At 43.4% G+C, this 16,798-nt stretch overlaps 1 protein-coding gene across 1 annotated transcript in view; it reads right to left on the bottom strand.

Annotated features, from left to right (window-relative positions):
* Positions 1-16,798, bottom strand: part of bcl2l12 (BCL2 like 12) — a 40,780-nt gene that overhangs the window by 5,042 nt on the left and 18,940 nt on the right. Inside the window, exons 3-7 of the mRNA XM_052042837.1 lie at positions 12,833-12,997; positions 9,965-10,539; positions 6,411-6,536; positions 5,581-5,672; positions 1,564-1,818 (exon numbers count right to left, since the gene is read on the bottom strand). Coding sequence (XP_051898797.1) covers positions 1,564-1,818; positions 5,581-5,672; positions 6,411-6,536; positions 9,965-10,539; positions 12,833-12,997 — 1,213 coding nt within the window. The remainder of the gene's footprint in view (positions 1-1,563; positions 1,819-5,580; positions 5,673-6,410; positions 6,537-9,964; positions 10,540-12,832; positions 12,998-16,798) is intronic.

Genomic DNA, 16,798 nt, shown 5'->3' on the forward strand with positions numbered 1-16,798 from the left:
GGGAAGGTAGGTTAATTGGCCACTGTAAATTGCCTCTGGTGTGTAAATTGCCTCTGGTGTGTAGGTGAGTGTAGAATCTGAGGGGGTAGGGGTGGGAATTGATGTGAATGTGGGGAGAATAATGTGGGATTAGTGTAAAATTAGTACTTGATTGACTCGGTGGGTCAAAGCCCGGTTCTGGCTCAGGTTCCAGGCAAACTAAATCTCGTGATACATGCTGACAGTACTGAGTGCCACCGTTTCAGGGGCAGCTTTTGGAAGACAGACCATGTGTCTGCAAAGGTGGATTAAAAAAAAACCTTTGGCACGATTTAAAGGGTAGTCCTCTCTGCCCAGCATTACTCCCTCCTTCAACCACCACCAAAAGCAACTAACCTGGTTATTATAGGACTTGCTATTTACAATGAATGCCACATGCAAGTTGGTTAAGAGCTGTGACTCAAGAGTAATCTATTTGTCCTAAAGTCCTTTGGATTACTTCCAGCTGCTACACATATGCATATTCTTTATTCCTCTTTGTAAATGGAGGTACTCGTCAAAGTATATTTATATGGAATCTTTAACATTACAAAACAGCAAACAGCGATAAAACAGGATCAAAAATATGGTCACAGAGATATCAGATGAGATAATCAAAGCTTGGTAAAAGTAGTAGATAGTTAAGGGTATCTTAAAGGAGGAGCAAGCACCAGGGAGGGAATTCCAGAGCTCAGGAAGAGGAAGAACCAAAGGGGTTTAGGGAGGGAATTACAGAGCTCGGATCCTTGAAAGCTGAAAGCATGGTTGCCAGTGGAGGACCAATTGAAATTTTACTGGTGTCTAGAATCAGAATGCAAAGATAGGGAGAGGTGAGATGATGGGAGGGTTTGAACACACGGGTCAGAATCTTAAAATAACAAATGGAGGTTGGTTAGTTTTCATTCCACTTAGTGAACGAATGTTGCATATTGTATTAATGTTAGATGTTTCATTAGGACGTAAAATCCTCATCTCCCTGACTAGAGGTGCTCCCGAACTCTGACAATAACTGTTCCATGTTAGTTCTATCACACTCTATGGATCACTGTTGAGATAAGAATAAAGTCTCAGAGGGCTGATTCAAGTGACAAACACTATAGGGATTGGGGAACTTGAGAACTGAACACTTGTGCCTGACTTGGTAGATCCAACCTGATGGGGCAAGGCAGTTTTATTCTGTTGCCAGGGTCCTGGACCAGCCAGAGAAGTCGTCAAAGAGTCGAGGCAGCTAATCTTAAAATGGGCCCCTGTTACAGAAGATTACTTTTGCCATGTGAGGATGTGCGTGCAAGAGAGCGAGAGCGAGATGTGCACGAGTGTATTGTGTGGACTTGGGGCAAGGACAAGATGGGGATTGCCTGTGGAGCTGCCTGCCAGAGTCAAATAGTCTGCGACTTCTCATCAGCTGCCTGAGGAACTAGAAGCAGCAAGCAGTTGTGGAGGTTTTGATTTTTGGGAAATGAGGATCAGATGCCGGGATCTCGGACTTTCCAACATTCATTGGGAGTGAGGAGTCCTTCTTTTAGCTCCAGGCACGTGACTCACCCATCCGCCTTGCTCCTGCAGCCAGGGGACAAACATGTCCATGTACTGCATGGTGTAGCCCATCAGCTGCTGTACTGGGTGACTGCTAATGCCAGCCACCCTCCGAGTAAGTTCCATGGTCAGCGCGATCTTCGTCAGCTCAGGGCTGGTGGCAGGATCCTTGATCTGTCCTTCAACGTTGGCTGTAAAGGCTTCGACCAACTGAGTAAAGCAATGATAGGACATCGGACGTTGCAGAATGGGGTTGTCCTTCATCTACAAGAGAGCAGGAAAATAATAATAGTAGGTTTCCAATACATTCAATAAGCACATCAACTCCACGAAACATTACCAAGGCCACTGATTAACGTTGCAAGAGGCCAGCTCACCTTAACTCTTCACTTACTGGAACCCTCCAACTTCCTGAACTAATCCACCGCTCTTCTTCCCAGCCTACTTTACACTGTCACCCATCATCTTAAGCTCTACCGCAACGCACTAAGTCACACCACGCGAGAAGAACACACGTGGAAGTAGAAGGCCACCTGACTTTTAAAGACTGCCTCGCCATTCAATATGGCCAAAAGCCCTTACATCAATCACCACTGGTCTCATTGATCCACTCTAGTAATTATTGCCAAGGACTACTGATTTTTCCTGAGATTCCACAACTGTCATGGTAGGATTTGAACTCAGGACTCCAGACTGTCAGTCCAGGTCTCTGGATTATTAGCCTGGTAATTAAACCACTGAGCTATCACTGTACCCTGGACTTGTTCCTTTCCTCCCAGTATTTCCTAATGTGGCTCTGCAGAATGTTTTTATTTGATAATACTCCAGTATTAAAGGATTTTTTTTTACAAATACAAGCTGTTGTATATCACAATCCTCCAGTAGTGTCCCAATTTTCATTGCTTTTTTCCTTTTAAAATATCAATATTTAGTTCCTTAGCATATACCCAAGAAAACTTCAGGGCTCCAACCAACGCAACTGACTTTTAGTTTAATTCACTCACATAATCACAGGAAATTTAGGCCAGTTAGCCTGACTTCAGTAGTTGGTAAGATGTTAGAGTCCATTATTAAGGATGAGGTTTCGGGGTACTTGGAAGCTCATGATAAAATAGACCGAAGTCAGCATGGTCTCCTTAAGGGGAAATCTTGCCTGACAAATCTGATGGAATTCTTTGAGGAAGTAACAGGCAGGATAGACAAAGGAGAGTCAGTGGATGTTGTTTCCTTGGATTTTCAGAAGGTCTTTGACAAGGTGCCTCACATGAAGCAGCTAAACAAGATAGGATCCCATGGTATTACAGGAAAGGTACTAGCATGGATAGAAGATTGGCTGACTGGTAGAAGGCAAAGAGTGGGCATAAAGGGGGCCTTTTCTGGTTGGCTGCCGGTGACTAGTGGTGTTCCGCAGGGGTCGGTGTTGGGTCCGCTACTTTTCGCTTTATGTCAATGAACTGGATGACGGAATTGATGGCTTTGTGGCCAAGTTTACGGATGGTACAAAGATGGGTGGAGGGGCAGGTAATCCTGAGGAAGCAGGGAGTCTGCAGAAGGAAAGGCTGGGAGAATGGGCAAAGAAGTGGCAGACGGAATATAGCATATGGAAGTGTATGGTCATGCACTTTGGTAGAACAAATAAAGGCAAAGTGAATTCAGAAATCGGAGGTGCAAAGGGACTTGGGAGTCCTAGTGCAGGATTCCCGAAAGGTTAACTTGCAGTGTGAATCGGTAGTAAGGAAGGCAAGTGCAATGTTAGCGTTCATTTTGAGACAACTGGAATATAAAAGCATGGATAGAATGCTGAGGCTTTATATAAGGTGTTGGTCAGACCACATCTGGAGTATTGTGAGCAGTTTTGGGCCCCATATCCAAGGAAGGTTGTGCTGGCATTGGAGAGGGTCCAGGGGAGGTTTACGAGAATGATCCCAGGAGTGAAAGGGTTAACGTGCGAGGAGTGTTCAATGGCTCTGGGCCTGTACTCACTGGATTTTAGAAGGATGAGGGGGGATCTCTCTGAAACCTACCAAATATTGAAAGGCCTGGATAGAGTGGATGCAGAGAGGATGTTTCCAGTAGTGGGAGTCTAGGACCGGAGGGCACAGCTCAGAATAGAAGGATGTCCCTTTAGAACAGAGACGAGGAGGAATCTTTTTTGCCAGAGGGTGGTGAATCTGTGGAATTCATTGCCACAGACTGCTGTGGAGGCCAAGTCATTGGTATGTTTAAAGCGGAGGTTGATAGATTCTTGATTAGTAAGGGTGTCAAAGGTTATGGGGGAGAAGGCAGGAGAATGGGGTTGAGAGGGAAAAATAAATCAGCCATGACCGAATGGCGGAGCAGACTCGATGGGCTGAATGGCCTAATTCTCTTCCCATGTCTTATGGTCTTATAATGTGGACAATGATCTCAGAAAAACAGCATTTGTGGTCCATCCTTATTGACTCTTAACCACATCCACAGTTTAGGGTCAATCACATCGGTTGGTCTTGTGTTGCATACAGACCAGATCAAGCGAGAACAGGAGGGTTCCTGTCCTTCAGTGACTCAGATGGGTTTTGGTAGGTTTGGAAAGAGGCCCCATGGATCACTGAATCCACACCAGTCCTAAAGCGCCGATTTATTGGTATTGATATATTATTGTCACATGTGCCGAGATGCATTGAAAAACAAGTTTTGCAAGCTATCTATACAGATCATTTCAAAAACATGAGTACATAGAGGTAGTACAAGGGAAAAACACCAAAAGAACGTAGAATATAATGTTACAGTTACAGAGAAAGTGCAGTGCAGGTAGACAGTAAGGTACAAGGGCCATGACAAAGCAGGCTGTGCAGTCAAGACCATCTTTATCATATGAGGTCTGTTCAAGAGTCTTATAACAGCGGGATAGAAGCTGTCCTTGAGCCTGGTTGTGTGCTTTTTCAAGCTTTTGAATCTTCTGCCCTATGGAAGGGTGGAGAAGGGAGAATGTCTATGGTGGGAGGGGTCCTTGATTACGTTGGCTGCTTTCCCAAGGCAGCGGGAAGTGTAGACAGAATCCATGGAGGGGAGGCTGGTTTTCATGATGGATTGAGCTGTGTCCCCGACTCTCCAATTTCTTACAGTCTTGGCCACAGCAATTGCCATACCGAGCTGTGATACACCTGAATAGGATGCTTTCAAATTTAAACTAATCCCGTTTTATTCTCCCCACAATCCTGTTAACTTTCCCTTCCACCCAAGCTTCTACCACTCACCTACACACTAGGGGCAATCTACACTGACCAATTAACCTTCCAACCAGCATGCCTTTGGGACATGGGAGGAAACCAGAGCACTTGGAGGAAACAAATGTGGTCACAGGGAGAATGTGCAAAGTCCATACGGGTAGCATCGGGAGGTCAGGATCGAACCCGGGTCACCTCTACCAGCTGCACCATTTGTGTTTACTATCACTGAGACAAGCACATTTTCCAGATTTTTTCAATTACTTGAATTTAAATTCCCAGCTGCCGTGATGAGCTTCAAACTCATGTTACTGATTCAGCAGAGCAGAACTTGGGCTGTTAAATTAGCAACTTAACCTCTACACCCCAAACCCCTCATGTTTTGCTATTTAAATCACATTTAAATTATGTTAAAATAAAGAGCAGAATTAATGACTTTAAAATGACAACCTAATTAGAATTATACCGGGGGGTCCAATTAATCATGCAGTTTTACGGACTGAAGGTTTGGTATTAGGAAAGATAAGATACATCTTTACTAGTCACATGTACATCGAAACACAGTGAAGTCCATCTTTTGCGTAGAGTGTTCTGGGGGTAGGTGATGGGAATATTGGAGAAAATGAATTCTCTTTCAAAGAGCTGGTATCAGGAGGAGGGGCCGAATGGCCTGTTTTGTAAGTCACCGTAGTTCTCAGGGAGTGCAGTGCATGTCTGATTATTGAATCTGCCTCATAGCCACTGGACAAGGTCACTAAGGCGTTAGAATTCTGAATAACATCTTCCACAGCTAACCTTAGTCCACATCGCTGCCTCTCACCTTTTCATTGATTTTGTCTCCTTGATCCTGCAGTATCAGTACGATTCTCTCAATTGCATTCTCGTTGTTAGTCTGTGGGTCGTTGTTGTTCACTGGAGAAATTCAAAGAACAGTGGACATGAGATGGTACATTTCCTCGAGCCCTCTTGTCATCTTCCCTAATCAACGGCCACTCCTCTGCATACATTGTGCTACTCTCATTCCAAAGGTATGGGATAAATCCATCTCTTCATTCCAGAATTGGAAATATGAGAACTATAAATTCTCACGAACGATGATTAGAAGCAATTAATCCCACTTGTATCTTTCATTCTCTCCTACCTTCCCTTTTGTTCCTCTCTCCGCAACTTAAAACTCTCTTTTAACATCTCTAACTTTTCATAGATTGTCAACCCAAAACATTCTCTCCCCACAGACACTGCCCCACTTGCTGAACGTTTCCAGCATTTGCTGTATTTTGCTTTTGAATTAATCCCTATTCCCATATTCTTCAAACACCATGATTATTTCAGACCTTCCCCCAGCTCCCAGTTGTTACCTAGTCAAGGGTGCGTATGACTAAGGCCAATGTCACTCTGTTGGATCATGGTTTACAGCCATGACATGTGAAATCATGTACTATTCTTCCACTGTAGGGCTAGGCTTTTCCCTTGTAGATCATCCCAACTATTTCAATTCCAGTTCCTGATACCCTACTTCTTCTCGGGTACATCTGGCCTCTGGCCTTTCCTGCCTCCTCTCCACCCCCCACCCCAAACTCTGACTCTCCCCACCTTGGGTGCTGGATCAGATCTTCTCCCACCAGACCCCAGGAACCACATCACCATTACCTTTCTCTGGTGGATGAGCCTCAATGCTTGGACTTGGCTGATTGCTCCCAGTCTGGGCGCAGCACTCTTGTGCCAATTTCTCCAACTTTTTTGCCACTTCCGAGTAGAATTCTGAAGTTTCATGCTCTGAATTCAACAGAAAGAAAGCATGATTAAGACCCAAAATAAATAACGTCGGAAGTAATGACAGGTCATACAAGTGACTGCAACTCTGGAGAATACACATGGTGTTAGCCCTGCCACACTGAGTCAGAAGGTCCTGGGTTCAAGTCCCAGTCTGAAGACTCCAGCACTGAGAGGGTGCTGCACTGTTGTGGGAGCAGTCTTTCAGAATGAGACATTAAAACCAGAGTCTTAAAGTGACTTAAAGAAAATCACAGTGCCATGTTGGGGGCAGTTTGGAAGGGTATGCACAAGATTAAAAAGAGTTCAAGGTGATGCTTGGAAGCATTTCTTCATACAAGGAGTAAAGGCAATTTGAACACCTCTTTCCCCAACAGATGCAAGGCCAGAGACTGATAATTTAAGAAGCAAGATAGATTGATGAGCAACAACTTTAAGGGATATGGAACTAAAGCAGGTAAACGCATACTGTTTTGGTCTCCATATCTTTGGAATGGCATGTTTGCAGTGGTGACAGTGCAGAGAAGGTTCCACCAGATCGATTCCTGGGATGAAGTGGTTGATGTATGAAGAAAAGTTGAGCAAGTGGGTCTGTAGTCATTGGGTATAGAATGACAGGTGATCTTATTGAAACGTGTAAAATTCTGAGGGGAACTGTGGATGCTGAGGGGATACTTCACTTAGTGGGGCTATCTACACCCAGGGTGGTGGGGTAGTTCCAGACAGAATAAGAGACCTCATTTAAGGTGATGAGGAGAAACTTCTTTTCAGATGTCTTTAGAATTCTCTAGTGCAGGGAACTGTGGAGGCAGAGTCACTGAATATATTCAAGGCGGAGATTGATAGACATGTAAACGAGGGAGTCAAAAGATTATGGAGAAAGGGGGGAAATATGGTGTTGATTAGCCTACACCCACTTCTGTTTCTTACGCTCCGCATTAGAGTTGAGATAGAGATCAGCTCTGATCATATAAGACAGCAGAACTGAAGGCTGAATACCTCATTGGGCTCTAGTTAGCGGGTTGCAACATAAACTACGAGGGAACCACTTAACCTTGTAGCTATGCCTTCAGTAGTGGGGCTATCTACACCTGGGGTGGTGGGGTAGTTCCAGACAGAATAAGAGACCTCATTTAAGGTGATGAGGAGAAACTTCTTTTCAGATGTCTTCAGAATTCTCTAGTGCAGGGAACTATGGAGGTAGTTATTTAATAAACATGCCTAAAACTAGAAGGCATAGATTTAAGGCGAGAGGGGAAAGATTTCAAGTGGCCCTGAGGGGCAAATTTTTCCACGCAGAGGTTGGTGGGTATGTGGAATGAGTTGCCAGAGGAAGTGGTACAATTACATTTAAAAGGCATTTGCACAAGTTCATGGATAGGAAAGGTTTAGAGGGATATAGGCCAAATGCAGGCAAATGGGGCTAGCTCAGGTAGGTGCCTTGGTCAGCATGGACAAGTTGGGCCGAAGGGCCTGTACTACTCCATGTTGTAAAGGGCTCCACAGGAAAGAGTGACTATAACATGACAGAATTTTACATTAAATGATGTTGTTCACTTGGCATCAGGGCTTGCAATCTAAAAATATGAAGCTATGAAGGGCAGATTGGCTGTGGTAAATTGGGAAACCACAGGTGATGGACAGGCAGTGACTTGCAGCTGAAGAAACAATACATGCTTTGTAACAAATGTACATTCCTTTAAGGCACAGGTGGAACAGGACGAGCACACCAACCGTTGATCATACTGCAGGAGAAGCAAAAGATTGTATTAAACCTAAGGAAATGTCAGCAAGCCCAAGGATTGGGAGTGATTTAGAATTTGGCAAAGGATGATCAAAAAATTGGTAAGAAAGAGAAAAATGGAATATGAGACGATACTGATCAGAAACAAACCGTCAGAACTTCTACAGCTAAGCAAGGAGGAAAAGATTAGCGAGGGCAGATATGGGTCCCTTACACAAACAGGAGAATTAATAGGAATAAGGAAGAGGTATCAAACAAATACTTGGTGCTGGTCTTCACAGGAGACAATAAAACCTCCATAAATACTGGAGAACCAAGGGTCCAGTACAAATAAGAAATTAATATCATTAAATAAATAATACTGGACAGGTTAATGATATTGGAAACTGATAAATGCCCCACAACCTACATCCCAGGTTTTAAAAATAGTGGCTATGGTGATAGTGGATGTTCCGACTATCTTCCAAGATTCCATAGTTTCCAGGGAAGGGTCCCTGACCCGAAATGTTGACGGGTTTCTGCTCAACTGCCCGAGCTCTTCCAGCATTTCTGCTTTTGTTTCAGACTGCAGTATCTGCTGAAAATTCTTCTATAGATTCTGGAATGGTCCCTGCTGATTGGATGATAACAACTATTTAAGAAAGGAGGGAGAGAAAACAAACAACTGTGATGTTTGTAGGAGGGAAACGGGGGGGAATTGGTAACAAAGGTTGTGATGCAAGAAATTTAGAAAATAACACGAATGAGCAGAGTCAACATGGATCTTATGTGGAGGAAATCATGTTTGACTGATCTATTGGAGATCTTTGCGGCTGTATCTCGTACAGTAGATGAGGAGGAAACAGTGCAAGCATACTCCAGAGAGGTATGTAGGCTCAATCAATGATTGCATTCAAAACCAAGATCGATAGATTTCTGTGTATTGCAGAAATTAAGAATATGGGGATAGGGCAGAAAAAGTGTTCAGGTCGAAGATCACCTATATTACCAAACAGTGTGGACCAAATGGCCTGTGCCTGTTTGTTCTCATGTACTTAGTTATTTATTTCAAATTTCCTTCTGGATTTATCATTGCTTTATATCCAGGTTTTCCCCCCACGTGGAAATAACATCCCTGCTCTTGCCTTGCTAAACCAATCCATAATCTCCCATATTATCACCGTTTTCCCTTGTAGAACTAATTAATTCTGCTATCATTCTAGAAAGGTTTTCCTTTCAACACCTTCTCTGCATTCTCTTAACTGTGGGGGGGCATAACTGTGCCTGGGTTCAAAGAACGAGCAAACCAGAGCTCTGTACAAGTTGGAATATGGTGGGTCTTCTTTTCAATTTCAAGCCCTTTAAACTAATAAACAGGGTTCTTCCACTTCTTGATGGGCATCAGGTATGGGAACCGAGTGGTTACATTACTGGATTACCCACCAGAGGTCTGGACAATTGATCCAGAGTTCAAATCCCACTACATCACCTGGAATACTTAGGTCCTAAAATGCTGGAAGAAGACTAACCTCAGTAACGAAAACCCATCTGGTTCACTAGTGTCTCTCAGGGGAGAACCTCCATCCTTTCCCAGCGTAGACTACATGTGACCCCAGATCCACCAATTTGGATAACTCTTAATTGTCACTGAACTACAGAGACAGTTATCACTACCAGTAAATAGAATGAATAAAAAAACATGACTGACCTGTAGGGGGGAGGTTCAGGGCGAGTGTTGTGGGCCGTGGCGATGTCACTGGAGACATTTGGTCTTTTTCTGGGTGGGCATTGTCACTTTTCTTGGGCCCTTTCCGAAAAAATTCCAAAAACTTCCGGTGTCCTGACTTCTTATGTTTGCTGCTCTCCTCTATGGCATTCTCTACCCTGGAGACACCTTCCATTGAAGCCATTGCATTAACATTGTCCACCAAGGGTTTGGTGCTTTTCCGCCTCTTTAAGGAATTGGCCTTGGATTCAGGCTTAGTACCCTCCTTCACAAGCCCATTATCTTCAATGAAGTCTATAGATTTTTTGTCAGAAGCATCACTGACCTTCTTTCTCTGCCGCTTAATTAGTTTCTTGATGGCTGTTTTGAAGCCATGTTTCTTTTCCTCTGCCTGGCAGATTTCCTCATCGGTTGTATCCCAACCTGCATCTTCCTCAGGTCCTTGGCAATGTATCAGACTTCTCCTTTTTTCATCTTCTCTCTCAAAGCTCCCTTTATGGGACGACTTTCTGTGCTTGTGTAATTTTATGGAGATGGAATCCTGGCCATCAGGGGTCCTTTGGTTAAAATGGAAAACATTAAGTGGATGTAGTGATTTAAACATTGCACCGTGCTAATGTCCAAGGTCAAACTCCAGTAGATCAGCAGCTCCCTTTCAATCCATCTTTCAGGAGAGGCCTGCTAATCAAGTTTTGACAAAAACCAAAAAAAAATCTTTTTCTAAATATATTATACTTTGTGGATCTCCTGGGCAAAGTATAGGAACATTAGAACTGGAAGCAGGAGAAGTCATTTGGCTCTTTGTGCCTGCTCTGCCATTCAATAAGGCAATCTTCCACATCAGTACCACTTTCCTGTATCGATTACATATCCTATGATTCCCTTGATGTCTAAAAATTTAATCAATGGACCTAAACAAAAATCTATTGATCATGGTGGTGGGTCACATAGCATGGAATGCATTATCAGGTGAACATTACTAAGTTATAGTTTTATCCAACCACTGGAGGAACGTGCCAGTATTTTCAGATTTAAATAGTGTGACTAAGAAAGTAAAAAAAAAATACTTGCAGGGTAGTGTAGTAAGAAGAGAAAGTGGAAAGCTCTTTCTAAGGGCTAGGGTAACACAACAGGCAGAATAGTCATCCCCTGATTAGGGGCAGATTTCTGACAAAACTGTCAATCAGCAATATTGATTATATTAGCCACGTACTGAGTTTTTTTCGATAGCTGCTCCAAGGGAATTGGATTCGAGCAGCTATTAAAAAAAAATCAGTCTGGGAATTGGAGAGAAGATGATAAGGTATCTTTATTAGTCGCATGTACAACAAAACACATGGTGAAATGCATCTTTTACGCAGAATGTTCTGGGGGCAGCCCGCAAGTATTGCCATGCTTCCGGCGCCAACATAGCATGCCCACAACTTCCTAACCCGTATGTCTTTGGAATGTGGGAAGAAACCGGAGCACCCGGAGGAAACCCACGCAGACACAGGGAGAGCGTACAAACTCCTTACAGACAGCGGCTTGAATTGAACCCAGGTCGCTGGCACTGTAATAGTGTTACGCTAACTGCTACACTACCGTGATTAGAGGTACTATATGATACAAATATTTGGTTAGGAAAGCTTCAGTGGGTATGTAAAAAGGCAATGACTAGCAATGTCAGATGGGAGAATTTATAATGGGGAATAACAAAACTGCAGAGGAATTAAAGCATACTTTGTGTATAGAAAAAAAGGAAAAAAAATTAGTTAAAGAAATGCAACTAGGAAAGTGAATGAGCCCAAAAACTGACAAATCCAAGCTCCCGATGATTTACATTCCAAAGTTTTGAATGTGATGCCTATGGAGATAGTCAAAGTTCTGGTTGGCACCTTCCAAAATTGTGTGCGTTCTGGAATGGTTCCTGCAGATTGGACAGAGATGAAGGTGACAACAGTATCTCAGAATGAGGGAGAAAAAGAAACAGGCAACTACCAACTCATTAGCCTGATATCTGCAGTAGGAAAATGTTGGAATCTACACTTAAGGATGTGACATCAGGATACTTTAAAAAAAACATGACTGAGCAGAGTCAACGGAGATTTATGTAAAGGAGATCAGGTCTGACTAATCTATTGGAGTTCTTTGAGGAAATATCTCACAGAGCAGATGTGGAGAAATCAGTGAATGTGATTTTCAGAAGGCATTCTGTACCAGAGACTGGTGAACAAAGTTAAAGCAACTAGGGGTATCATACCAGATTGTATTGAGAGTCGGCTAACAGACAGCAAAGAGCAGAAATAAACTGATGAGTGGGGTACCATTGGGATAGTTGCCTGGACCCCATTTATTCAGTCTATATCAAAAACTTGGCTAGGGGACCAGATATGGGTTATATGAAACCATGTGTGACCAGTATTGAGGATGCATAGATGCTTCAAGGGGATAAGGACAAGCTGAGTGAGTGGGAAACAGCACGGCAGATGCACTACAGTGTGAAAAATGTGAAGTTATCCACTTCTGTAGCAGAACAGAAACACTGACCATTTTTAAAGATCGGGAAATGTTGCTCAGCCAGGGTACTGTTGTACACAAATCAGTGAAAACTAATGAGCAGGTATAGCAGGCAATTAGGAAAGCAAATGACAGTTTAGTCTTTATTCCAAGAGGATTTGTGCGAGAGTGAAGGTGTCTTACTGCAATTATACATGGCCTAAGTTATTCTGTTCTCTGCCCCTCCCAAAATCGCATCCCCTCACCCCGCCCCAACTCCAAACCCCCACCCCCCACTTTCCGCCCCACCACTCTTGCCAACTATCCCCAAATATCTTGCAAAAACAAGGGAAGCAAGAACAAGAGGCTTACTTGGCTTTGAACTTCCTTGCGTCATGGTAGTAGCGCCCAACATGGCCGACAGAGTTGCCCTCATTCTGCGCCCTCCTCAGGAAGGCCTCCATGACGAGCTTGGTCTCATTCTTCAGGACTGTAAGGCTGTACCTCTCCTCTGGGTTTCGCTTGCTCTCTGCCATTCTGAAATTGAATAGGTTCCCAACATGGAAAAGAACAACGATCATTTCTTATACTCTTAACGTGCAATCTAATTTACATAAAGTGGCAAAAGCAGCAAGAAACTGCAGAGAGTTGTGAATGCAGCTGAGTCCAACACGAAAACCAGCCTCCCCTCCATGGACTGTCTACACTTCCAGCTGCCTCGGCAAAATAGCCAACATAATCAAGGACCCCTCCCACCCCCGGAGATTCTCTCTTCTACCCCCTCCATACGGGCAAAAGATAGAAAAGCTCGAGAACATGTACCACCAGGCTCAAGGACAGCTTCTACCATGCTGTTATAAGACATTTGAATGGACCTCTTACATGATAAAGATGAATTCTTGATCTCCCAATCTACCTTGTCACATCCCATGCACGTTATTTGTCTAACTGCACTGCCTCTGTAACTATAACACTATATTCTGCATTTTGTGTTTTTTCTCCCCCCCTCTGTGCCACCTCGATGTACTTATCTATGGAATGATAGAACATAGAACAATTATAGCACAATTCAGGCCTTTTGGCCCACAAAGCTGTGCCGAACATGTCCCTACCCTAGAGATTACTAGGCTTACCCACAGCCCTCTATTTTACTCAGCTCCATATACCTATCTAACAGTCTCTTGAAAGACCCTATCGTATCCGCCTCCACCACCATTTCCGGCAGCCCATTCCACGCACTCACCACTCTCTGAGTAAAAAACTTACCCCTGACATCTCCTCTGTATCTACTCCCCAGCACCTGATCTGTCCGGATGACGTGGAAACAAAATCTTCCTCAATGCATCTTTGTATACGTGACAATAATAAACCAATTGCCGACTGAAAAAAATAACCAAAGCAAATGTAACACATAGGACAGGAAAGCTTCATTAATTTGAATTGAATACAACTTTACGATTTACAAATTAAATCACAAAATATAATGCTACAGGGTATAATTACACAAGAATTTTTCCAGCACTTTTCACACTACTTTCTGAATTACTTTAAAAATGATCAGTCAGTGACAGAGGAGAAAGTGACAGGTACGGAAGGAAAAAAAATTATTCCATGTTAAATTCACTACCAAGTCCTGTTGTCTCACTGTCCCCAGATGGGAGACGAGATGCTGTTCCCTTGAGCTTACGTTGAGCATTATTGGTGTAGGTTGGAGTGGAAATGCCATGGGAAATTAAAGTGACAGCTGAGGGTCACCCCCTGTGGACTGTATTCTGCCAAGTGGTCACCCCTGCCTTTGGTTTCTCCAATGCAGAGGCAACGAGATCGTGTGCATTGAAATGGTTATCGAGGGCAGACTAACAAATTACTACAGCATCTCGTCTCCCATCTGGGGACAGTGAGACGATGGGACTCGGTAGTGAATTTAACAACTTGGGGTAATTTTTCTCCTCTCCTTCCATACCTGGTTCAATTTGTTTCCTTTCTCCTGTCACTGGCTGATCATTTTTAAAGTAATTGTTCAAAGTAATTCAGAAAGTAGTGTGAAAAGTGCTGGAAAAATTCTTGTGTAATTATACCTTGTAGCATTCTATTTTGTGATTTAATTTGTAAATTATAAAGTTAAGAATTTGTATTGAAAACAAATTAATGAAGCTTTCCTATCCTATGTGTTCCATTTGCTTTGGTTATTTTTTCAGTTGGTAATTGGTTTATTATTGTCACATATACCAAGATACATTGAAGAAGATTTTGCATGTCATCTGGACAGATCATTCCATAGATAATTACATCGAAGGAAAAAAATCAAAATGCAGAATATAGTGTTATAGTTACAGAGGTCAGCTTCTAGCCCACTGTTATCAGATTCTCGAAGGGACCTCTCTTATCCCAAAGATGAATTTTTGATCTCCCAATCTACCTTGTCATGGACCTTGCACTTTATTTGGTTACCTGCACTGCACTCTCTCTGTAACAGTAACACTATATTCTGCATTCTGTTTTCTTTTTACAACCTCAATGTATGGAATGATCTGTGTGGATGGCTCGCAAACAGATGCTTTTCACTGTATCTCAGTACACATCACAACAGTAGACCAATACCAATATTATCCCAGTATGCATGAGCATCATGAGCAATTAGATGCAGTGGTTCCCCAGATGCCAACATGTTATTGTGGTCCCCTGGGCAGTCTCTTGGGATTAAGGATGACTTGCTTCCACCCTGGTTTCGTGGGTTCTAAGGTGACTGATGAGGCAAATGTGGGACCTGTAGACTCTTCCACAGACGGGGCAGGTGGGTCAGTAGTTGGTAAGACAGTGAACGCCTTCTGCTGGTTACACAGGGCTTCTGTTCCCAATGAGTGGATTCAATGTTCTCAATACCATTCTGATTAGTCCTTCTCTACCTTGAGTGGTCATGATTCCCAGGAGCAAGTGGGGATGTTGCAGATTTGCAAGGAGGCTTTTAGCACATCCTTGAATCTCCTCCCTCTGTCTGATAAACATCTTCTTATGACAGAGCCAGTGTCTATTATGGGAGTCTAGTGTCAGGCATGCGAACAATGTGGCCTGTTCAACAGAGCTGAATGCAATTAGGGCCTTGACACTGGGGAGAGAACTCTAACGTTACTTCACAGTCTTGCTGATATCTTTCAAGTGCCTCGAGTTGCCTACAGTAAATAGATCAGGTGTTAAAAGCACATAGGAGGGCAGGGACTGATGCTACCCATAGGTCAAGAGTTTTGTACCTGGTCTGGGGTATTGATTTTCAAATATCAGAGTAACACAGCACGGAAACAGGCCCTTCAGCCTGACCAACATGCCCATCTAAGCTAGTCCCATTTGCCCATGTTTGGTCCATATCCTTCTACACCTTTCCTATCCATGTATTGTTCAAGTGTCTTTTAAATTTTGTTATTGTACCTGCCTCAACCACTTCCTCTGACAGATCATTCCATATGCACACCACCCACTGTGTGAAGTTGCCCCTCAGGTCCCTTTTAAATCTTTCCCCTCACAATCCCGATGTTGGGTTTTGACCGGAAATGTTGACAATTCCTTTCCCGCACAGATGCTGCTCGACGTTGTATACAGAGGTGGGAGGTCATGGTGCGGTGTGCTTGATGCTGGTGAGCCTACACTTGGATTATTGTGCTCTGTTTTGGTCACTCTGCCATAGCAAAGATGTTATTCAACTGGAAAGAATGCAGAAAAGATTTACAAGGGTGCTGCCAGGACTTGAAGGTTTGAGTTATGCAGAGAGGTTGGACTGGCTAGAACTTTATTCCAAGAGCATAGCAGAATGAGGAGTGATCTTTCGGAGGTGTATAAAATCATGTAGTGCATAGATAGGATGAATGCATTCAGTCTTTTTCCCCCCCAGAGTAGGGGTATCAGGAACTAAAGGACCAAGGTTTAACGTGAGAGGGGAAAGATTTTAGGAACTTGAGGGACGACTTTTTTTTACACAAAGGGCAGTATCTGGGTGCAAGGAGCTGCTGGAAGAAGTGGTTGAGGCAGGTACAATAACAACTTCTAAAAGACAGTTGGACAGGTACATGGCTAGGAAAGGTTTAGTAGGTTATGGGCCAAATGCTGGCAAATGGGACAAGCTTGGATGGGGCATCTTCATCAGCATGGACCAGTTGGGCCAAAGGGCCTGCTTCTGTATTGTAGAATTCTGTGACTCTGACCTGCTGAGTTCCTCCAGCAGATTGTTTGCTGCTCACCTTAAACCTATGCCTCCTTGATTCCCATTCCCTGGGAAAAAGACAAAGACATTGAGCTCTTCATACCCTCTCCACCGTTCAATGAGATCACGATAAAAAGCTCTGCAAT

Source organism: Pristis pectinata, chromosome 33 (genome assembly GCF_009764475.1).
Source record: "Pristis pectinata isolate sPriPec2 chromosome 33, sPriPec2.1.pri, whole genome shotgun sequence".
Classification (NCBI taxonomy): Eukaryota; Metazoa; Chordata; class Chondrichthyes; order Rhinopristiformes; family Pristidae; genus Pristis; species Pristis pectinata.